Source organism: Caloenas nicobarica, chromosome 8 (genome assembly GCF_036013445.1).
Source record: "Caloenas nicobarica isolate bCalNic1 chromosome 8, bCalNic1.hap1, whole genome shotgun sequence".
Lineage (NCBI taxonomy): Eukaryota > Metazoa > Chordata > Aves > Columbiformes > Columbidae > Caloenas > Caloenas nicobarica.
The window spans coordinates 12,941,568-12,966,745 of NC_088252.1; the positions used below are offsets into that span (position 1 = coordinate 12,941,568).

A 25,178-nucleotide genomic window follows, 5' to 3' on the forward strand; every position below is an offset into this window, starting at 1 on the left:
ACTAGTCAACCAACAGAGTAGGACATAAAAGCAGTGTTCTGAGTCAGATTTGGCATAACTATATTGCATTCGTTTCCTTAGCATTTTACAGAATATATAAGCAATGTTTGCATTATAATTGCCATTTTCATAGGGAAATATTTAACTGCAGAACAGAAAATATTATGCTTACCTAATTAGCTAGTGATTTTCCAAAATGCTGTATCTTTTAATGCATTTTAATGTTCCAATATGCATAGTTTAAATAATTTTATAGTCAGTTTTCCATAAACAAATTACTAATCTCTGTATTTGATAAGGATTCAAGCTGTCTGCTTCATATACACTTGCTAGAATTTGAATTGTATTACCAGTCTGATAGCTTATTAGTGTGTCTTAGGTAAGCTACATTAGTACTTAACTATTTGTTTTGATGGAGAAGTACTCATCCTCTAGTGGCTTGAAGAAGATTTTGCAGAGATTTTTTTAATCTGTTCTGATTAAATATTTAGTGAGGAACAAAAATCCCTGTGATTTCTTAATAGGAAGTTTTATGCTTTAAATGTCCCTCCCATAACAACAATGATCTTTTTTGTAAATATTGATGAATGCTTTCAAAACCACCTACTATTAGTTACCATTTTCTTTACTAGTATAGGATGAGACAGTTACTGTGTTGAGCCTTTTCTGGACAGTGTCTGGACTGTGATTCTATTCCATAGAGCAGAAGTTAAACTCTTATACTGGGGAGCACAAAAACACTGTGCTGTGAAAATCCATGATGCCACTTTCATCAGTGTCAGCCAGACAATGCAGGAACAGTAGTATTTCCCACATCTTCACCTATTTGTCTGGCTCACAGGAACTGTGATCATCCAGTCATCATCCAATGTATTGTTTATATATTTTTTGAACAATGGACTAAAATTAACCCATACCTCTACACAGCATGGTTGTCTCCCAAACAAAATAACTGTGAGCTATTCAAGAAATATCTTTCTCTAAAACTTGCCAGAAAATTTGTCTCAATAGTTGCTGCACCTTTCACCAAAAAACTGTACACATAATGTGAAACAAGATACTTTTGCAGCAAAGATGTGCACTACAGCAAGTATTACTGTACTTCATGAAATTAGAAATTCATCTTACAGAAAGACTGATCTGGACCTACCTTGAAGCAGATAAACATACACTGAGGAAGATCCTGCATACTTATACCAAGTTTGCATCACCTTCTAGGGAGCTTGTTTGAAAAGCCTCTCAGAAGGTAATACCACAAAACAGATGTTGGAAGGAAAAAACACAGCTGTAGCTTAAGGTGTTTAATGACATAGATACAGTAAAATAACTAAGGAAGAACATATGGGGTTTGATATTCACAGCCTTCCACTCTATTCTAAAGCCATGACTTAGGCTTTCAAATAATGACCTGATGTGACTACAATTTCAGTTAAAGATTAAAAAGTAATTTATAATGTATCATTTATACAGACAGTAATTTTTACTCAAAGAAACAGAGCAAGTGCAAAGCATAGAATCTTAAATATGTCAGTATTATCTTAAATATCTTAGAATTTGCATAGATGTTTCATTAATCCAAATGATGTGCTTAATATGACAACTATTTGGCCAAGTACTTGTTCATGAGAACTTGAAAGAAGTATTATATCTGAAGAAGAGCTATTTTTATATCAGTAAGTAAAAGACTTCTTATTTCTATGAATTTCAAGGTGCATATGTTAGAAAACATGAGGTCTATATTCTGGTTGACTGGAAAACCTTACACATCAAAAGCTGTACAGAGGAGAAGAATAAATAAAATATCAATAGACATTTTACGTGAAGGTAACAGAAGAAAAAAAAAAGCCAAATCATAAGGTAAGCTAGAGAAAGGTTTTAAGACTTAATGTTCCTCATTGTTATTGTTCCTGTGCACTAAAGAAAAAAAGTGATGCTTATGGTTGGTTGGTGGTCACAAAAGGACCAGCCTCTGTGATTCTCAAGGCAGCAGCCAGCAGTGAAAATATGCTAAATAGAGAACTGCTTTCATTGTTTTAATTTCAACACAAAATTTCACAGCAAATACAAAACTGAATTTATGTGGTTTGTTTTGGTAGGTTTTGGTGGTGGTGGTGGTTTTGTTTTTTCGCTTTATGCCATTATTCTTTCAAGCCTTCTTTTTCAGTATTCATTTCTTTTCAGGTTTCCCATTTATTATTGCTCTAGTAACATCACTCTCACTAGATTCCAAATGTCACCTTTTTAATCTGCATTCTCTTGCACACAGTTTGCAAGAGTAGATTATGGCTCTGTCCAAGATTGCAATGTCAATGTAATTCTCTCCCTAAGCATTTCTTTCAAATAAATAAGGCACGTATGTATGTATTTTAGTAAATGTGGATCCACAAAATACCTTGATTCCTTTATAGGTTGACTCTTCAGGCTCCCATTTAACTTAGTGCTGATCATGACTCACCACCTCCTCGGCACCCTCTGCTGAGGTAAAGAAGTGATATTATCCCAATTTTACAGCTCAAGCTCCAGCCCAGATCCTAAACTATTCAGACACCTAACCAACAAGTTGGATTCTTGCCTAACATCCTAGAGTAAGCCAGTAATATGCAGAAAATTCTTCCTACAGCTCTGAACTACTGACTTACAGAGTAATAAAGATTAATATAGAAAACAATCAGGCTCTAAATTCTATAAGAACTAAGAATAAATGTCATATATGCACTATTTATGGGAAATCAGTGAAGCCACTATGATAAGCACTTATACTGAAAGGGGAGGACTGTGCAATGTATGTGGTGTTAACACCAATTTAAAGTCAGGGAAAAGGAGACTCAACAGAGCCAAAGCGTCAGTGCCACTTGCAGCGGGAGCAGATGTGTACTGGCATTCCATGTAGTCTATGATCAGAGTTAGCGACAGCCTGTTACATAGCGTATCCACTATTTCTTCAAACCTTTTGAAAACAAAGTGGTAATATTTTAAGACAGTTCTGAGGCAATTTTCATTGGGCCTCACACATAAAGAACTTCTCTCATTTTATGTCAAGACCAGAAATTACAGTATCCAATCTTTATTTGAAGACCATGAGTGATGAAGACCTAGGTACATTTTTCTGAAGAACTTAAATCAATTTTAATCTGAATAATCTGGTTTCATCAGTCCTCCATTGGATCTAGCTTTATTTTTTTTCCTCACAGACTAAAGAACTACATGCTCTCAGAGTCATTTACATAGCATTTTTACTTCCATAGGTGACTCTACACTAGGATCAAGCCATTTGTTAGTGTCCTTTCAGATGAACTGAACATTTTTGTCACTGTATTTATTAAGACTAATGTGCTATAGCTCACATGGACATTTCATGGCAACAGAAGTTGAATACTCACCATTTATCCATGTAAGCCACTGCAAATACATTTTCTTTATGCAGATGTATTAACAATTACTGGTTTCTGAGGAAACAGGCAATATCTTTAGCTTACTGTGGGCCTGTAAAAACTGCATAGGGAATAGGCCAAAATTACGTGGGCTTTTCCTTATACCATAAAAATCTTCAGAAATAAATGTCAGACTGCGTAAATGTCATGTACACAAAGTTAAAACAAACAAATATAATACCTGATGTGAAATGCATTACTAATGCAAATATAAATAAAGATTCTTAATTGCTGTTCATAGCATGATAGGTACTGTCTGGTAAGTGTTCACTCGGTCAGCTGCAGTACTATGCAAACATGGCTATATCACTTGGGCCTTGAATGTCTTTTGGGACTTGGAAGCACAAAATACAGACATCCTTAATCTGTGCCTTAGTACTAGAATGACTCTGGTTTTGAGATCATTAGACAAAGATATTTAGGACATAACATACCTCAACAAAAAAAAAAGTAGTCTTAGGGAGTAACTTGAATATGCTGACTTGGCTTTCGTGAGGTTGGCAGATCCTACATAACACACTAGTGGGTGAAATTACTCCCTTTTAGTTCTGGGTGAATAAATTATACGTTAATAGTTTCTGTTTCTGAAATTACTACAAAAATTATAGAAAACTACAGTACTAAAAACATTAAGCAGCTTACTTTCATCTTTACGGCTACACACCAGACTTTTTTTATTAACACAGCAGTGACAAGTACTCATACTATCCTACTGTCTAGTATAAAAACAGAGCAACAGCAATTTATTTTTTCTTACTATCTTCTTGCTTACCTCCAAAAGCAGCTATAAAGTTCGTGCTCTTACATGGTTTAATGAGTCAGTAACTCAAAGTAGGAAATGCAGAATCATTCATTTGTATTCCACATTCAGCTTTATTTTTGTTTTGTTTTAAAAAAGATTTTTTTTGTCTATGAACTACAAGGAAAGTATGCTTGCGGGATTCTCCAGAATAGAGAGACACTTACTGAAGCCCCTAGCGCATAGTTTTTTGCTCAAGTACTGAGAAATCTAAGTCATAAAAACTTGGCATGCTATCTCAAAGATAGATATCTAGTTATCTCAACACCTAGTACACACACTTTTGGTGTGTGCTGCATTGTTACAAATGACCTTTATCAGGCAGGTGTTTTTGCATTAGGTGATACTTCTATAAAAGAAGACTTTGCTTTTTGGAGGAAGGCTGGTTTTGCAGAAGACAGCATCAAGGTGTTGACCACTTTAAAGCAAACTGCTCCTTTCCTCAGCAATTATCAATTCTGAAAAACAAACAAAACAAAAATCAAAAACCAGCCAACCAAACCCCAAAAAAACAAACAAACGTAATTATGAAAAAGCCGAGGAACAGAGCTACTGATATTGGCAAGTTTACTGAAGATTTTAAAATAAAGATACACAAACTCTGAACTTGATGACCAAAGTGCTGTCTTTGATTGCATATAAAGTGATAAATCTCATGGTGTCCAGTTTTCCACTGTCACATAATTATTTTTCTGTTCTCCAAAATCAAAAAGGCGAGATGATATGTGCTTATTAAAAAAAAAAAAAGGCACATGGAAGAAATAATCTGTGAATCTGTGTCATGCCTTTGACAGCTTCAGCTATGCGCACAGGTGTTGCAGCCCGGTGTCTGGCAAACACCACTGTGTTCAGGAAAGCTGCAGTATGGTGTGTTTCCTTGCTGTGTACTGCCCAGCAGCGAATGGAAAATAGCTCATCCTTGTTGCTCTGGAGGGGAAAGTCATGCTCTTAAAGCTCCAATAAATGAAAAACGAGGCAAGATCCATAGAAAAGTGCTTAACTTGAATTTGCTGGTAAATTTCATCAATGGCCTTGGCCAAGTAAGAGTACTACAGTGCACTGAGAGTGATTTTACTACAAAGACTGAATGAAAGGTGCAGATTTGCTCTTTGCAAAGCTGTCTTGTTGATATTGTGTAATACAAAGCAAATACAGTCTAGATTTCTTAAAACCTTTTAAAACTATATGAACATAACATGAAGCATGAAAAAACATAATTACATAGTATTATGTATTATTCTGATCTTCATGTTGATTCAGGTGTGAACAGATACATTTTCATTAATAAGAACCAAGTAGGTAGGTCTCCTAAAAGAAATAATAGAAAAATCAAATATTTGAGGCCAGACTGACAGGAAGGATGGTTACATGAAAAAAAAATCTTGGAAGAATTATTAAAAGCCTTATTTTGAACTTACAAATATCAAGCAGCTGAACATCAGCAGTTTTAAATCAAGATTAGAATTTGGTCAGAAATACTCTGCTCCAGCACAGAAGGATAAAACGTGTACATCAGTGTGAAGCTAGCAGTTGAATGTGTTCAAGATTACTGAAAAATAAGTTGTGAAAGGACAAAAATAGGAAACCAAGAATGGGGGCAGTAATTGTAACGTATGTAGCAACAATAACAAGGATAGTAGAGGAGAAAAGTAATATATGAAGTTGGTACTGTACAGTCTCCCGCTATTTTATTACTAACACGACATCCACAATCACATTGAAGGATTTGTTGTAAAGTTGCCCACTCTGCCTTCCTAATGCAGCTTGTGCATTACTTTTGCTTTTGAAAGATGTAAATATTTTATCTAAGAGATCAATATTGCTAGAAAAGAGACTAACTCAGACCATAGCTCTGAGTGTCAATGTTAGATCACGAGGCATGGATGTCCCTGGATGTTGTAGGAACATGCTGTCTTTCTAGCTTTAACTCCTGTCATTGTTCCACTGTCATTCACAAGACAAATGTTTTTCTGTGGAACTGCATTAAAGATTGCTTGGTGAATCTGTAAATACCTCTAACCAAGTAATTGATACACAAAGTGAAATCCTACTTGATCTCAGCTAATTGGAAGCTTCTTACTACACATTTTTCTCTTTACGCTGTTACGGACATGCAGGACCTGTATCAACTTAATCAGGCATCCCACAGCTGTCGAAAACAATATCAAATGTTATTGACAGCTGGAATTTACAATGGTCTCAGAAAAAACGTGCACCTGATATCAAATGGCATCTTTATTCCTTTGCCCATACATTTCACAGGATCAAGGTTAAATTAATCCGTAAACTGCACACGGAGCTCTTGGTAGAAAATTCATTTTGCAGGTACATGTTACTAAAAATTAGTAAGAACACAGTAAAGCAGAACATCACTTATGTAACATGATCATGGACATTCTTGAGGATCACCATGGACATACACAGCACCCTTTTGGTCATTCGCCTATCCATACTCATTTTTCAAATTCCATGTATGGGATGGGAGTAGAACTTTTTCCTGTCTTTTGCATTTCACATGGGTAGTTCTACCTAATCTTCCAATTTTTCATCAGTTTTCAGGATGTTATTTTTGGTTAATATCTGTGAGAACTGCTCTCTTGAAAATCCTGAATATGGAATTATGGCATCTCTCCATAATTGCTGCCAAATCGTGTTAACTGCTTATACTGGAAGAACTTGGGAGATGACCAGCTTTGTGCTGGGACAGAGGTAAACACAGAGGCATAACAGCTTCTGAACACAGGTAAATGCTACTTCACTCAATATTAACAACGGAAATAAGATGCAAGAGAAACTTTTGAAAGTTACAACCCTTTTAAGGAAAGTGGAAGTAATTAAAGCCTGTAATTTTCAGTCAGCTGAAGCAAAGGCCTCTGAAGTGGAGATTACTCATAATCTGCAGCTGCAACAAAGACCCTTGTCATTTCCATTCATTTTATTGGAAAATTTAGAAAACCTTACTCTCTGCATATAAATTTATCCTATTGAACTTATTTAAATTGATAGGACTGATATAGTGCAAGACTGTTTAAGATGCATATCAATTTTTTCTCATTTGCAGTTGTTAGTAGATGCCCACATGCAGTTTTGACTTTAAATTCTGAAGACAGCTAATTTTAGAATTGCAATATATCGTAGTAAAATGAACAGATTTATCCAGTTTGTTCTTGAAAGAACCCAGGGAGACTGCACACTCCCTCTTTTGGGGGTATGAAGCTGAGAGGAACCATCCCCTCCCTCACCCCACCAGCTGCTGCTGGCCATAAACTGGAAATCACCAGTCTTAGAATTCAGTGTTACTAAAGGTGTGATTATTTTCCAGTTTGATAACCATTTAAAGTGCCTTTTTCCCCCCTCTTTTTGAATAGTATTTATACTTCGTGTCCCAGAATAAGGCTTGTTTCTTTGCATAACGAGGAAACAACAAAACTGTGGGAAACCTTTCTGAATCATTAGTAACATCAGTACTTTCAGTAAATTAAGCATGACAAGCTACCAAGTGAAGACAAAAAAAATAAATACCATTTGTTTGAGAAGCATAGCACAAATAATAGGATTGTGGGAAACACTGGCTTCAGGAAAGAAATAATCAGGTAGGAAATTTTCGTTTTTTAGCCAACATCTCGACAGTTTCAATACATAGAAGTAGTCTGAAAAAAAAAAATTGTAAGAGGAGGCTGGGAAATAAAGTGCTACTCCCTAGACTGGCCAACTATTTCTGGATCACTGCTTGCATCACCTGCCTGATGAAGAGGTTTCTACATAGAAGTCTTAAGAACAGAAGAGCTGCAGTCAGAGCAGGCCTATAGTTAGCCTAGAATTCCTTGAATAGCAGCTAAAGGAATAATAAAGCCATATACATGATATTTGCCGTAAATATTGTTTTCTCCCTCTTGTAGCTCAGAGACCTCCTAAACCAGACCACATTTAACTACAGGTTTTACTCCCACGACCAATTTCACTCACTACAAAGCATCAGTTAAGGTTGTGTCTTCCCTAAAAGCATGGGCTTTACAAAAATCTGAAATGTACCCTGATTCTATCAGAAACACACTAAATGCTTTCAATATTTAACCTCATCCACCATATGAAACAGCCAAAAGAGGCCATGGGAAGAGAAGGGAACCAAAGAATGGGAAGACTGACAAAGCAATGAAGCAGGAGTCCATAATGTCTAGCTCCTGAGTTAAATGCCACAAAAAAATATTGTTGAATAGCTGTTTACCACAAATTCTGACACCAGTATATAATTTGCAGCAGTTTCCCACTGTAGGGCAAAAGTCTAAAAATCCTGTGTTTTCCCTTCCTGTAGGATCCCACCATCCAGGACAGTTAAAAGCAGGTAGCAACCAGGAGTGCTCTATAGACAGCTCATGAAATGTCATTCTTTTCTCTCTGCCTTTCTCTCAGTCGTATATTTGGGAAACAGCTGTTGAGATAGGATAACTGCAGCATTTTTAAGTATTTGTATATCATCAACCTGCCTTAGTTTTCAGTATATAAGAGTAAATTTGGTCTAGGCTTACCTTAATGGGGTCTCAGCAATAGCCACAGCCTAATATTAAACGGGCAATGGAGACAGACAGGACCAAAAACCAAAACAAACCAAAACACACCAAAATCAAATCCGTAACACACTTGTTGCTTTACCCCAACATGCTGCATCCAGCTTGAACTGGACAGATTCTTTCTTAAATACAAATGTCACAAGAGTTAGGAATTCCCCCTCCCCTTTTTTTTCTGGGGGGTGTGATGAGGTTGGGAGGGTGGAAGCACACAGTTTCTTCTCTCTTATTACTCCTTTTAGGGTGCGTTTTTTTGTTTTCCTCTCTGAACCAGGCTCGCGGAAGTTGCTGCCAAACTAGATTTAAAGCTACCAGGAACTTTAATTCAGTGCCTTGAAAACACTGGATGTATCTTCACCATTCCCCCTCCACCTAGATCTCCTGTTCATGGTTCAAGATTTCACGACTCCCCGGACACACACAGCAAAGAAAGGGACTCAAGACCTGTTCCCCCTCCACCCCCAAAGCAGCCAGATGACTGATCAACACATGCACGTTTCAGAACCAGAAGAGAAAGACATGGTGTTCCTCTAAAGGCATCCTCTGCCCCCATCCACTGAAGCAATTATTCCTTGAGCCACCCCGTTGGGAAACAGATTTCATACCTCTGCTGGCTGTGACTATCTGCTGTATAAACACGCATTAATGTGCTGTGACTGGGCAGCTGATGCTGTTGTGCTGAGGGCACTGGGGAGGTGACTTCTGATACTCTTGGGTCAACCAACTACACTCATCTGGGAAAAAGTTATGAAAACACAATGCATTGGGAAAGATACAGCAAGCTGAGACCACACAGCTGTGAAATTCCTGCAAAATCACAGAAAGATCACATGGCATAGAGGTTTTCCAGGTCAAGCTACCAGGAAACTAGGAAAGCAAAGCAGGAGGAAGAAACACAAAAATCCCTGGAAAGGCTCAGTTACCAGTAAAATTTTCCCAACCCCTTCCAGACTTTTTGTTGTAATCCATCTCAAAGATATATTTTTTTCCCCATTCTGCCCACAGCCTTAGATATAGAATAGCATTTTGACTTGGGGGAGGAACGTTCGCATTAAAAACAAGGCACCATTATCCCTGAAGTCGGGTCAACTTTAAATTTCCTGCTAGAAAGCCCTCTGCAGAGGTACAGGCTTCGCAGATGACAGGAACTGGTATTACTCATTTGAAGACAGGTTGCTGCAAACAGGTAGGACAGGGTCCAGAAGTTCCGCAGATGACAGACCTACCTGCAGCAGTGGCCAAAGAGGGCACAAGTGATGCAGGTGCTCGGAATTTCCTCCATCCCTGCCCTTCTCAGCAGAGGAGAGCTCAAGTAAGTGAGACAGGAAAGAGAGAGAAAAAACCCCCACCAACCAAACAAAAAAAACCCAACCCACTCCACACATGGTTGAAGGGAAAGGAGGAGGAATCTAGGTAACTAAATTAGGCAAGCAGCCTGCATATGAAAACTTCAATGTCTGATCAAGTTGGGCAACGGGCATGGGGATTTTACACATACTTGGAATTAATTCTTGTACATCTTCCTACAGAATATAAAGATGCACTACAATTTACTAGTTCATGTCAGATGCAATACTGAAGTGTTCCCTACACAACAGATTTCTGTATAAAGCAAATATCAAACAAAAAAGAAAAAAATAAGAAAAAAAAAAGAAGCGTCACAGCACAAGTTCAGGAGTTCAGGAGCAGCTGTCAGTGCCTGGATGGCACTTTCGTGAATGATTTTTTGCTGCTCTTGTTAGTTTAGGACAAACTCATCTCAAATAGCAACTGATGGCTGGTGTTCTCTAAAACCAGTTGAACTTACCATGTTAAAAAAGCTTCTATTTTCAAAAATAAGACTTAGTGTACCTTTTATTATACCTTATAAAGATATACAAAACAGTTCAGTACTAAGACAACTACATGTTCTCGTGAGGGCTACATAGTCCTCAACAGGCATCTGCACACACCTACGATGGATTTTAGTGAGTTTTTCCCTCAATCTAAAGTTCCCGAACAGGAGCAATCCCTAAGATCTTGCCCCACCCTTCCACTTGTTCTCACCTACTCGTAGATAATACAGTTCTGTTTGCAGGATGGTATTGCAGTCATGTAGCTGTGACTCTTCAATTCATTTTTATGATTTACTGTCTTTACCTTTTAAGCCAGACTGCTCTTCTAATACAGTAAAAGCTGCCCTTGTTAGGAAAACAAAAAGTGTCACCCAAAAGGGTTTCACCCAAAAGGGTTTCAATTCACTTTTCAGGCCAACTATATCCTTGGTCTGTGCTGAAAACAACAGCACAAAAAAAAAAGGCAATTGTCACCACAGGTACTTGGGTTTTTCCTTCCTTTTTTAAACAGGTAACCAATAACTTATTTTCCCACTGAAACAGCATCACACGATGGCTATATATCAAATCTGAAAACTCCTCAAAATTTCGAAGTCAATGAAAGCCAGATTCTAGAGGGAGACAACATGGGTAAAAAAATATCAATACACATGATATTTTAATGCAAAATATTAGCTTTTTTCTTTTTTCTTTTTTTTACACAAGTCAGGTTTTTTTAAAATATAGAACCTTAAAAATGAACAAATTGCTATCCACACACTATAAACACTTTTTTGTGCTCAGTTTGATCGAGTTATCAGAACAATTTAAACACCAGTCCATAGTTTAAACACTGCCTTGAAGTTTTATAAAAATTATGTCGTACTGTGCGCTACCATTATCATATGTACAGTGTGAAGCGCCTTCTTTCAGTTTTAATACGGTAATAGAAACTGTTCAGTTATCAGGTTCTTCGTGCAAGGATTTCACATTCTACTCATGCTCATGACAGATCTGTGTTACATTTCAGTGGCACTGGTACGAGCAACCACATGTAATTCTGTGCATGTTCACTGGGAGAATGTCCATCACAGGTACTGAAATATAGAGTCTGGAAGTACAAGTTCTTCAGCTAGATAAAAGAAAACTTGGTATTGTTAGGTTAGGGAAAAGACTAGCCTGATTAACCAGAATTTAACAATTTCTAAGCACTGAAATGAATTTTGATTTCTCAAAGTTGAATAAAAGTAAGTAACTATCACGTTTTCAGAGAGATGAACTATAGCAGGTACATCTCAGGAATATTTGTAATTGCCCTTTTTTTTGAACCCATAGAAAAAAAAAATTGCCCTCTAAGTTGGAGGTCTTAAAATGTCTCGTTTTAGCAGTAAATCATCCACAAGTTGCAGGCTGTTAGCCAAGTAGATTTTACGATGATTTACTTGCATTACAGCAATTTACACAATTGAACTTTATGCATACAGTACAAAACTATGAACAAAAAGGTGAAGCAAACTTTTTTATTTATATTCAGGTAAAAACATTAACCTGATGAAGTAAATTATTGCAGATTTGAGAAATCAGCACATAAAACAGTTGGACAGAGCATTGCTTACAGGTGCTTTATCTGTGTCAAAAGACAAAGGCTGAACTGTTTGTTCGAAGCTAGTGCTGGAGGGCAGGGGGAAAAAAAAAAAAAAAAAAAACAAAAACCTACAAAAGTAAGCAGGAACTTAGATCAAGAACAAGAAAACTGTTTACTCAAACAGGGAATGAAACAACTAATTTGTTTTTTAAAAAACTTTACATCAATTCAAAATGCTCTGGCCTTACCACAATACACACTGGCCAGCCCAAGCTCTTGGACTTCAACTACATGAAAGAAATAATTCTTTCCAGCCTCTAGTAAGAGGCTTTTGCTGCCTGAATCACTGTGTAAACAGCTCTAGAGCATTGACTGGTAAAGGCTGCCGCCATTATATCCTAGCACTACAGTAAAACTATGCTATAAGAAAAGTTCTACCTAGTTACAAAGGCTGAATTATATTGACAATATATATTTGATTTCAGTAAAATTTAAATTATCTTAATCAGAGAAAGAGGCACGGAGCAGTTAAATGCCCATGCTAACCAAAACATAACAATTGTTGAATGTTGCACACAAAAAGAACCAAGTGAATTGCACATCAGACAATCCATGAGGATGGGTAAAATTAGAGGCAGGTGAGGGTACACAGAACTAGTCTACTAAACTAGATTTGTCAAATACATGGTGTCTTTTAATTTCTGTACTTATGTACAAAAGTTGTCTTTGGAGGAAAAAATTCAGACTTAGCTAGATGGATACACACAGCCCAGTATTAAACTGCACAGCGACATTTATTGTTCCAGCCTGGAAAAACATCCCTTTTTAAATTTCACACAGCAAAGCAAGTTAAAAACTTCACTCATCAAATAAATGATAATTTAAACAAGAACTTGCTAAAGAAACCTTGTCACAACAACTTTTAGGGCCTGATCACTTTAAGTCCACAGGGGCCTTTAATGAATATCAACCAAGTGTCTTTGTTTTTAATCTGCAAGCCGTTTTTCTACAACAAGAAGGCGTAACACGTTTCCTTGACTCAGGTGATATAGTTAGAAAAGAATCATGAGTTTTTCTTTTGCTGTAACAGGCAGACATTGCATTTTTCATCGTGATCAGGAAAGATGGAATGACTGCTGCCCTTCTCTTGCAGCTATCAAGAGTTTTTCACGCATTATCTCAATAGTTGAATAGTCCGGCAATTTGAGATAGTTCACACAAGTCATTACTGAGGGCAAGAAATCATCTGGATTCTCTGTGGACTCAAATGTCTTGCGTACAATTGTCAATGGAGGATTCAAACTTCGAAATCCTATTAATGAGAAAAGACATTCAGATTAAGGTTGTTCCTCTTGAAAACATCTAACAGTGACAGAGGCATGCATCTCATAACTGACAGCTTAATCTCAGTTTAGATTATGACTTTATAAGGTCATGTAGCAAGCTAAAAAAATACCTAAAATCCTTTCTGTAGATTAGTTTTCTAAGATGATTAAAAAAACATAAGCTAGATGCATCTACTTTCAAATTGGTGTTCTGCATGTGCTAAAAACTATTCCAATCACAATATTTTTAAGCTTGTTGGTTTCATACACATTTTCTAAGATTCTCAGGAATTAGTTGTGGCTGGTGTACCTTATTTTTTTACTCCAGCTAAGTTTTTTGTACTCCTAACTCTCAATCCTGTCTGCACCATCTCTCCCCAAAAGAGCTCTATTTTTTTTTTTTTTAAAGAATCAACTCTGTCTTATAATGTCAATTCTTTAACAAAAAAAAAAGGTCCCAAAGCCCAAAGGATGTAAGTAATAGAACACATACATAAATTCAATTTTTACTTGCAAAGTGTTCAGCTGAGAATATGGTAAAATGTATATTCTATAATGGTCCCTAGCAAAGACAGCAAATTCCTCAGTTCTCCTCACTGCCTCTCATCTAATTCTGAAGTTCAAAACAGGGAGAAATTAAAGTTTATCACTACACTAGTATTGTCTTCTTTCTAGAAAAAAAAACACACCCACACAACTGTTTCCAAGTAGTAACACATCATTCTGTTGTTGTCATAAAATGCACCTCTAGAATACAATATTAATGGTTTTCACTTTTGTTTAAATTTTGAACTATTTTTTTGCCTGAAGAGAGCTGACTGAATGCCTGTCATGGGATTAACACAGAGACTGAGAATTCTACCTGAAGTCTAGCCAGCCACTTCTGAAACTAGAAATATCAAACAAGTATGAACCTGTAAAATACACAGATAAGTAATTTGTTCCTATACTGAAATAATCCACTTATTCTGAAATGCATTGATAATACTGATTTCGTATATAGCAACATGCAATAAAACAAGATGTACCTCCTACAGGCAGTCTGGGGCTACCCGTCACAAACTGAAGAAATAGTCTTTGCTGCTCACTGTCAAAGCTACTGAGAATTTCAAAGAGATACTTCACTGCGCGACTACAGAGGGGAAAAGAAAAAAGCAAGCTATTACTATTTGGTTTCTAGTTGAAATAATTGCATCAGATTCACATTCAGTACAGTATGAATATTTTCAAATAAGTTTCATATTCTTGTAGTTTGAGTAACAGTATATCAAGACTATTTAAATACAGATTTTCTAGTGCTACTATTGATTTATTTTTGAAAAGACCAACACCATATTACCTGTCATGTGTATAACCGTGGTCTGGCCTGCAACACTCCATTAAAGTCTTTGCATCCCAAGTGTCCGTTTTACTGCCGCACAAGAGCTGCTCCAACTATAAAATTAAAAAACAAGGAAGGAAATTTTCCCCTTTAGAACTTGAGGCCTAATGAGTACTGTCAGTTCCAGCTACCATCACAGCATTCCACTTTCTGGAATGGCTTGCTGAAAAACCACCTCAGTCACCCCAAGCAATCCTCCCAAATTCCTTGAAGGCAACAGCTTCATCCCAGTGACTGCCTCATTTGCTGAATCTACCTTTGCATACAATCCACTGCCACATGAAATGCTAAACACATCTCTTAGAACAGAGACAGTACTAATAAGCAATTTACACTGAGAACCCAAAACGCCTTAACTTTTTCAAAATCTCACAATTTTAAAGAAATCTAGCAGTATGAAAAGAATTAGAGTGCTTACACTTGCTTTTTAGAACTCTGAGCTATTCTACAGAAGAAAAACACCCCACAATCATTAGACAGAGATGAGTCCGTCAAACAGCAGTTTTGTACTTAAATTATTTTGCCCATTCTTCCTATGCACTTGGGCAAGCAGAGATGACAGGCTACAGCCAAAACATTTAAAGTTTCTAGACGTCCTTCTGGGATACACAAGGAGTTGTAAAGCTCCAGTCTCAATAAAACCAGAGGTTTGACACACCTAGCTGTTCTGTTCACGAACGAAAGAATTTTACGAGTTCTTTTTAATAGTTTAGGAATGGTTTGTAAGAAAGGTTCAAATGGCTGGATGGTTACCAGCAACAGAATGCGAGATCACACGTGTTTATCCGATTAAGGAAAGCGTATCTCACACTACTCCTATAGTTGAATTTTGATCAACAGTAGATTAGCAATAGAACAGTGTCCATATTTTAAAACTTGCAAGCAGAATCAAGCATGAAACCATGCCAAACAACAAGACGGAAGAACAGCATCGCATATACTACAAAATGGACAAGTTTGGGTAGAACCCTGCAGAAACTAGAATGATGTGCCATTTTTACTAGTCCTAGATTTGTTGCAGAAACAAAGGTGGTGGTACTCTTTGAAAGTAGTACCAGAGAGGCACAAAGAAGAATCACTAGAGCAGCTTTAAGAGACTCTTACACTGCAAAGCACCAAGAACAAAAGAGTAACAGAAAGGCTTGGCTAACACACTGCTTCAGAGCATGCACAACATTTCATCATCAAGTCAAGGTGGAAACAAACCCTTTGAAGCACAGTCTTCAAATAAACTCCCTAAAGGCCAAGTAATGAAACATCCACTCTTCTAGTCCATACAATCATCATTGTGTCTCAGTTCAGTCCACTTAAGACTGCAAGAATTTTACAAGGAAATTGATCTGGTAGGTGGTGACAACAAGGCAAGATGAAGCATCCTTATTCTTTACCCCTTCATCTGATCTTTTACTGTCTAAAGCTCTATTAAAGAGCAGATTACTCTTTTTTTAAAAAAACAAACAAAAAACCCCCAAAAAACCACAAACAAACAACAACACAAAAACTAAACAAAAAAACCAGAACATCCATCTAGGTAGCATCCACATCTAGTAAGAGGTACTGCAATACAAGGAATTTAATTAAAGTATCCATGCTAATATAGAGGGCCTGCATATACAAATTTAAGAACTTTTTTCAAAAAAGCCCGATAAACTCAATTGCAAAGAAAAGAGCTGTTCATAATAAAAGCACCAAAGAAATGACCAACATAGAAATCTTTAACATTTAAGTATGCGGTTTAAAGGATACCAAGTTTTACTAACACGCATCAGAAATGCAATCAGACTCCGTCACAACTGCAGCGCACCCAGCGCACACACAGGTTCACACTGTCCATACATATAGATACAAGGTTATAAAAGCATCAGTAAAAACAGATTTACCAACCTCCTCAGGATAGAAGTACTGAAGATGACTGAGGGGGAAGACTGATTCAAATCCATCTCTGAATGAGTCAAACTGTCTGGCAACACCTTCATTCAGTGCCCAAAATATAACCAACTGCAGGAAAAAAAAAAAAAAAGTCATTTGAACAAAGGAAGCCTGGAACAATAACTACTGTACCAAAGACTACAGCTGCAGAAAAAATTCTACAGAACCTCAACCATATGCTCACTGTAGTTATAGCAGAGTTTGAACTCAGATACACAGAGCTGCTCTACAGCATTACCTCATTCTGCCTGAATTCATGAGCTGATACTGCTGCATGTGTGCAAGGGCAGTGCTGCTGCAATGCAAGAGACAGAATTTTATTGTTTTTCTTTACAACTTTCTCATGTGGTCTGTCACTGCAAATTAGCTTAAAGTCAGAGTTCAAAAACCCCCATATTTAAAATATACTATGCATGCAACTCATGCAGAGCTCAACAACTTATCTGCAATTAGTTTTATCAAAAACAAGGTTAATAGATGAGATTTAGAAAAGCTGGTTAAACAGATCCTATTTAACAAAATATTTTAAACCAAATATAAACATTTATCAGATATTTTTAGAAGCCTAACCTACATGTTCTCTCTCTACACTGATACCCATTCAAAATTCAGCAACTGAACGGAAATCGTTAGGGCATCATTGGTAGTATTATATTAGCTTCCCCCACGTAAATATATGGGTCCCTTTTCTAATACCTATATTTACAAAAAAGAACTTCAGACTTTTTGTTATATTAAGTAGCTTAATATTATAAGAATACATGGGGGAAAAGATAAATAACTTCCTTTCACATTACTGGCATTTGGTAAGAATTGTAAGGCAAAAGACAGTAAGACAGTAGTCTAGGCTTTTTGTGTGTGGTTTTTTTATTTTGTATCTGCAGTTATCCTCTCAGGATTAAATTCGCCTTCAAAAGTGGACAGCACATATTGAAACAATGACCGCTGGCTGGGAAGGAAGGGGACATGACATAAACAAGACCAAATTTCTCTTAAATCTCCTGCAGCCTGTATTTCTCCACTAAATTTAAAAAAAAAATGTTACACACAACAGATTGCACGCCAAGCTCAGATTGTTTTGTCAGTTAGTGCTACTGATGACGACCACCCTCAACTCCAGCAGGAAATGAAGGCTGGTTGTAAAAGATGTGTTGCCACCACACAGCTACTAGTTTTCAGATGTGTTAAAAGCTGACCTGGAATGCTGAAAAGTGCTTTGAAAGACATCTAAGGATGCATCTGAACAGGATTAAAAACCTCACTGACACTGCTGGACTCCTGAAGCAAGTATTTAACCCTGTACCAGTAACTGAAGGAGTTACTTGTTCCAGAAAGCTCTCGAAAGCCTGTTGGGATCTGTTGATAAGCTTTCCTACAAAAGGGTCAGGTATTGAATTTCAGGTAGGATACATACCCCTGCTTTTACAAGTCAGGTCACAATACTGAAGAGCAAGCTGGTAAGCACCAGCAGCACCGAAGGCTGTTCTACTGCATTCTGTGACACAGAATTCTATGACTATTCTGGTAGCAGAGTGGCTGACTTAGAATTGTGATTACTTTTTATGACCAGGAATGTGTGGCAAAATTAAGCTGCACTGTATTCTTATGGATTCTAAGAGGAGATCAAGTTGTTAGGCAAAAAACCTGCACTCTGGAAGCTTTTTGTCCACTAATTTAGAACGAAGCCAGCCTCCTTCTTTATAGTACAGGAGAGAAGGGGGAAGGAGGGAATGTCTTTCATTATACTGGTAGCTGAAATAGTTCTACTTCCTGCTAAAGGTAACTCCCATGGCAACCATCCTTGGGTAAAAAAAAAAAAAAAAGGAGGAGGAGAGTGGAATGATATGCCTGCAGGACAAGCATGAAGAGTAACAGGAGAATATCCTAGCTTTACAAACTACTTTTAATGGCAATACACACACAAGATTTTAACAAAAATGACATTTCCAAGAGCAGGGCAGCTGACCCACAGGGAGCTGTACAGGCTACCTGATAAATTAAACACACTATTTCTAATTTGCAATTCAGACTTGCAATACAGAGGACGCTAATTTTCTCTCTGAAATTTTTTCCATTTCCTTGACATCAAGTCTGTTCTGCTAATCACTGGGATCTAGTCTAAAATCTTCTCTATAAGGCAGGAATATAAAGACAAGGACAGAAAAACTGCACAAGTATCCTTTAAAGAAAATAGTCCCAAAAGTTGTTCAGAAATAAGAGGAAGGCAAGCTTTCTGCAGTGATCTGCTTTTCCTTTACAATGCCAGAGGCCTGCAACAGGACAACTACAGGACACCTGAGATTTCTGCAAGCCTTTCTCAGCATATCAGATACCTGATACATGCTACCTAGAAAAAAAAAGAAAATGACTGCAAAACTGTACAAAAACCAGACTTGAAAGCAACCTTGCTCAGCTTTCCTCAGTAAACAGAGACTGGAAATGCTGTTTCTAACAAACTATGATTGTTTGCATTGCCCATCTATAAGTCTGCAAACAGCTTTATATCCAAATGTTTAATTTTATAAGTAATTCCTGACTAGCAGAATTTGCTTTCAGCAAATGAAAAAATGAGAACTGGGTATGTATGTTAACAGCTTGAATCTGGAAGATGAAGAGCAACTGTTCAATATTCAGTTGTGAGGATGACTATGGAATAACTTTGCAAAGTTTTCCATTGATATCCAGGAGCTTACAGGCCCCTTTCTGAATCATTTCTATTGACACAGGTATGTTTCTTATCAGTGCTTGAAAATCTTAGTCTTCAGAGTGAAACTGGCAGCAGACTAACCTGGTCAGAAGGTTAGGAATTGGAATAATGGCTTTTTCATGATGACATCAATCATTCTTACCTCCATCCCACTCATGACTTCATGTGATAATATTGTATTCTTTCTTCCTTTCCTCATCTCTTTTCCAGATTGTTTTTAACTTTTTACCTTTAACACTTTCTTATATAGAAAGAGTTTCCTAACTTTGTTCAGCAGTATTGCCTTGTTGTTTTTCTAGGTTTTCTGTCCCTTCTGACATAATAAATCAATGCACAGGTCTACTGTCAACTTATTATTGCACTCTATTCCTTATCTACTTTTCTTATGGTTTGGGGTTTTGTGTTTGCTTCTGTGGGGTTTTTTGGGGTTTGGGGTTTTTTTGGGTTTTGACTTGCAACTGAGCTGATGTTTTCTTAAGTCTGACTCTAGAAAACATCACTATTATTACAGCAGTTCAAAGCCTACTGGACTGTGGGTGCTAAGTCACTATTACAAAAAAATTAATTACTGAACCCAAACGTGGGATCTTTTAACACATTTTTGAAAGTCCACAGCTCAAAATACCCCACTTACTACAACACTTTATCAAAAGAACATACTTCTGATGACTTCGTTATGCATAAACCAGACTGTTTTGTACTATAAAATTTTCAAGTCAGGTGCACTGACTAGGATTCAAACAATTTTTCTGTAGTAATGAACTAGTACAGAATAGAAGCAATCAGTAAGAAAATTACTGCTGTGCCCAGTTCACGAGAATAAACTGAAATATATATGGAAGCTACTTGGGAGCAAGGTGAGAAAGAATCAAGAAAGTTTTAGTCCTAGCTTTGCTTTTACATACTCGGAGATACTCCTCTAAATTGTGGATGGTGACTGGTGTATCTTTTCCGCCTTTTTTCAGTTCTATATTAGGAAACCCAGGAAGCGTGAAGTCCAGCCCTAGATCTTCCACTGAGCAGCCATTCATTGTCAGAGCCTCCAATGCATACTGTAGACTTTCTTTGGTCTGAAAAATTGTAAGTGAAAACCAGTGAGAACACTTCACATTAACCTATCCAAAAGTTACGACTTCTAAAGCAGTTTTGACTAAACATTTCTATAAGAATATCACTATTAATACTGTTACAGCACTCTTGGCTTTCCTTCTATATTTTTCACATTAGGTTGGTGCAAAAGTAATTGCAGTTTTTGCATTGTTGAAATTTGCCACTTGATATTGGAATACATTCTCATATACATGTGGTTATGTTATACATCAGTTTAATGCACTTTTCTTGCTTTATTTTTTTTGCCACTGACTTATTACTTGCTGTTTATTTTATATTTATTTTAGACTATGGAAATTATGTTAGACAAAAAGCAAACTCAAGCGATTTTCTTATTTGAGTTCAAAATGGATCGTAAAGCAGTGGAAATAACAAGCGACATCAGCAACACGTTTGGCCCAGGAACTGCTAACAGTGGGTGGTGGTTCAAGAAGTTTTGCAAAGGAGACAAGCAGCCAGCCATTGGAAGCTGACAACTACCAACTGAGAGCAAAGTTGATACTCTTACAACTACATGAACAGTTGCTGAAGGACTCAATGTCAACCATTCTACAGTCATTCAGCATTTGAAGCAAACTGGAAAGGTGAAAGAGCTCGATACGTGGGTGCCTCATGAGCTGACTGAAAAGAAAAAAAAATAGTTTCGCAGTGTCATCATCTATGCAACAACAATGAACCATTTCTCAATCAGATTGTGATGTGTGATGAAAAGTGGATTTTATATGACAACTGGCAATGACCAGCTCAGTGGCTGGATTGAGAAGAACCTTCAAAGCACTTCCCAAAGCCTAACTTGCACCAAAAAAAGTCCTGGTCACTGTCTGATGCTGGTCTGATCCACTACAGCTTTCTGAATCCTGGTAAAACCATTCCATCTGAGAAGTCTGCTCAGCAAATCGATGAGATGCACTGAAAACTACAACACCTGCAGCCAGTATTGGTGAACAGAAAGGGCCCAATTCTTCTCCACGACAACACCTGACTGCACATCACACAACCAACGCTTCAGAAGTTAAACGAGTTGGGCTACAAAGTTTTGCCTCATCTGCCATATTCACCTGACCTCTCTCCAACCAACTACCACTTCTTCAAGCATCTCAACAACTTTTTGCAGGGAAAACACTTCCACAACCAGCAGGACACAGAAAATGCTTTCCAAGAGTTTGTCAAATCCCAAAGCACGGATTTTTACACGACAGGAATTAAAAAAACCCTTATTTCTCATTAGCAAAAATGTGCTGATTGTAATGGCTCTTATTTTGATTAATAAAGATGTGTTTGAGCCTAGTTATAATGATTTAGAATTCACAGTCCAAAAACCACTATTACTTTTGCACCAACCTAATACATAACAGTAAACCAAGACAAACCAAGTAAACTATCTTAATGGATAAACTCGAAAGACCATAACAGTACACTTTTTTCTAGTAATTTTGGAATTACTTTAACTTCCTGCATATTATTTATTTAGAAAATACTATTGCAAGAGAAGGAGGTTTTTAATATGCTAAGGCTCTTAAGCTATGTTTTTTCCTTAGAATAGTTAACAGCTATCACATTTGGCATCCATACTGACATTCTTCAGCTTTCATCCACCAGGTTTCAGGTTTTTCAAACCCTTGTTGGGAAATTAAAAGCAGTGACCAAGGAGAGAGAGTGAGACAGTGAGGTGAAGAAGAAAAAAGGCCCACGAGCTTGCAATAACTTCACTAATAACAAAGCAGACGTATTAAGAGTATAAATTAGGCTATTACCACCTACCATCTATTAACACAGGATGCCAGAAAGAGCATGCATGCCAAAGACCTTTTATCACTACTCAGTAACAGTGAATGGTATTATTTTTAGCTAAGTGTAGCTAAGCTTGAAAAATGAAGGTTCTTCTGCATCTATGAAAGAACCTGTATGCTCACATATGAAGCCAGTTTATACCAGTTCTGCATACAGTTTTCAATGAGGAGGAAAAAACCCACAAAAGGTACTCCTATGGAAGACCTGAAAAATGTACTAAACCAACTAATGAAAAAAGCCAAGCCTTTTGAATATTTATATATATAAAGGATAGATTTTCCTCTGATATTAAAGTTGGTTAGTCTTTTCAAACTGGCCCAAAAAGAGAAGTTACCTTACTCAAACACCTGGCAATTTTAGCCATTTCTAGCTTGTGTTTAACCACACAGAAGAATCCCATAATAGATTTCTAATGTTAGAGTCTACATTAGAAAAAGACTGTTATAATTACTAGCCAATTATTTAATAACACTAAAACTACTCCTTTTATTAGAATGAAGTCACTATCACTATTAAGCATTATCATACACTCTCAATTACGGCTGCTTCATAAAATCCAAACGTGCAAAAGATGCACTCTTCCATTCTTAGGGTTACTTTCCCACCTGTGTTTTGTCCTGTTCAAGTCTTTTCTTTTGTCTTACAATATCTTCAAGGTGATATATCGATTTGGCTACTACTGGATCAATACTGAACAAGTCATGTGATGTCAAGGAAGTTTCCTGTCGTAACATCCATTTATAAAAAGGAAGTCCAAGAGGAAGGTCCACCTGGAAATCGAAACTTTGATTAGTATTGAACTGTCTTCCAAAACTATTTGCTACTTTATCTTTTGACTAGAACCACAACACTACTTATTATTTCATAGCTCTGGCACACACCAAAACAATGTCTGAGCATTTTTACCTGAGAAATTTACAGTTGAGAAAGACAACTGACTGCCTAGTGCATATCCATTAGAGCAACCAGTAAGCTAGCAGCTGCAATAATAATAAGCCCAAAATTATCTGGAAAGAAGATTGGAGAGAGATCGCAACACATGGCAGGCAATGGCTTTTCCTTTTTTCACTATGGTCTCAAAAGCCACTGTAAAGATCTTCAACATACACTACCCTTTCCACCTCAAAAGCTCAGCTGCATCTCCAGTCACCCTGTCCAAACTGCTAGAGCTGAAAATAATTCCATGCGACTCTCAACGCTACTTTTCCCCAGAGTCAGAACTAGAATTTTCACTCAACCCCTCAGAATTACATTTTCCATTTTATTCTCACCAGTCTAAAATCCATAATGGCCTTGGCCATTAGTTTTCCTAGAAAGCGGAACTTCATTTTAACTTTTGCAATGTGAGCTGGCTTGGCTGTTCTACCAAAAGGAAGTGCAAAAAGGCCCTGAAGGTTATGGATGTACTTGGTACCTTCCTGGTTTCCTGTTGAGGAAGAAAGAATAAAAAGAGTTCGATACATACATGGGTAGTTTCATTCCAGATGCAAGTTTGAAAGCAGCTATCAGATAAATATAGTGTAAGCTTCTTATAAAATTTAAAAAAACCAAAACAACAAAACACACAAAAAACCCACACACACACCCCACCACAAATACAAGGATAATCACACACTATTATGAGGTATATTATCTGACTACAAACTGAGGTGCTCTTTCAGTCAAAGTCATTCATGTAATTAAAGTCAACTTAGAATCTACTTAATATTAGATCAATACCAAATAGTTAAGGTAGTAAAATATTTACCTTTTGGATTGGCTAAAGTCACTTCTTCTCCCCTCCAAAGGCCCAGGTCTGCTCTCTGTAGTTCCTGAGATACAAGTGCATAGAACTCTAGTGTGGGGCCCAGGCCTGTGCCAACCTTCAGTGGGAGGGAGGGAGGATGTCGGGAGAGGAGGAGGAATGAGATAAATAAGTAAATGAGTCCATTAGGTCAGTTTGAATATCAAATCTTTTCTTAGTCTGAGAAACATAGTACATTACTGGCTATAAAGAAACTGCATTGCAAAAAGCATCTAGAGAACCAAACCTAACTATGCCAACATTTACAATACATCTGAAACAGCTTGAAAAGACCACATATCAGAGGGAATAATAGTGGAATAAAAGTATTAACCACCTATTGATCATATTACATAAGAAATGCACACAGCTGTTTCTTTAGAGTTACAAAAAAAAAAAAAAGAGTGCTCTGCAGAATAAGACTGATTATGAAATACAGTAGATCAGAAAGTTTTTGCCAGCAAGTAAAAGTCACAACCAAGTGGATTAGGGATAATTAATAGATAAAGTTTTGTGGCACCAGCAACAGGAAGGACTAAGACTCTGACCAAGTCATTCTATTAAAGTTGTAACTTTTTTGAATTAATCTTCAGTAAAAAGGGGTTAAATTAGACTGCATTGATATTACTTACTTCATTTTCATACTGGATTTCCAACATGGCTCTTGAACTGCCTAGATCCTGCATCACAGATTCTGCCTGTTTCAACAGCTCATCTCTGTTCACAGTGCGCTACACATTAGAGAAGTTTTAAGTAGTGAAATTATGTCTGTAAGTCCCAGCTCCCAAGGCGGTTACAACAGGAAAAAAGAGTTACGCAAGTTTTTCCACCCCATGCTAATAGTTCCACAGTTCAACAGTTTGTAAGCTTGTACTTTGATAAAATAATTCTTGCGTCTATTTTAAAACTGACCAGAATGGAAGTGTTTGACACAAAATGAAAAACCAATGCCTTACAT

At 37.1% G+C, this 25,178-nt stretch overlaps 1 protein-coding gene across 9 annotated transcripts in view; it reads right to left on the reverse strand.

The window, feature by feature from the left end:
• Positions 1–11,385: 11,385 nt before the first annotated feature.
• The window catches only part of TRIP12 (thyroid hormone receptor interactor 12), a 79,674-nt gene continuing 65,881 nt past the window's right edge, over positions 11,386–25,178 (reverse strand). For 8 of the 9 annotated variants that reach the window (XM_065639578.1, XM_065639577.1, XM_065639575.1 and 5 more), the window contains 9 exons: positions 24,853–24,951; positions 24,185–24,299; positions 23,709–23,863; positions 23,043–23,207; positions 20,442–20,606; positions 16,785–16,898; positions 14,859–14,953; positions 14,548–14,651; positions 11,386–13,506 (listed from right to left, as the gene is read on the reverse strand). In XM_065639578.1, the coding sequence (XP_065495650.1) occupies positions 13,310–13,506; positions 14,548–14,651; positions 14,859–14,953; positions 16,785–16,898; positions 20,442–20,606; positions 23,043–23,207; positions 23,709–23,863; positions 24,185–24,299; positions 24,853–24,951 (1,209 nt within the window). In that variant the 3' untranslated portion in view covers positions 11,386–13,309. The remainder of the gene's footprint in view (positions 13,507–14,547; positions 14,652–14,858; positions 14,954–16,784; positions 16,899–20,441; positions 20,607–23,042; positions 23,208–23,708; positions 23,864–24,184; positions 24,300–24,852; positions 24,952–25,178) is intronic. The other variant, XM_065639576.1, reaches the window with a different exon arrangement.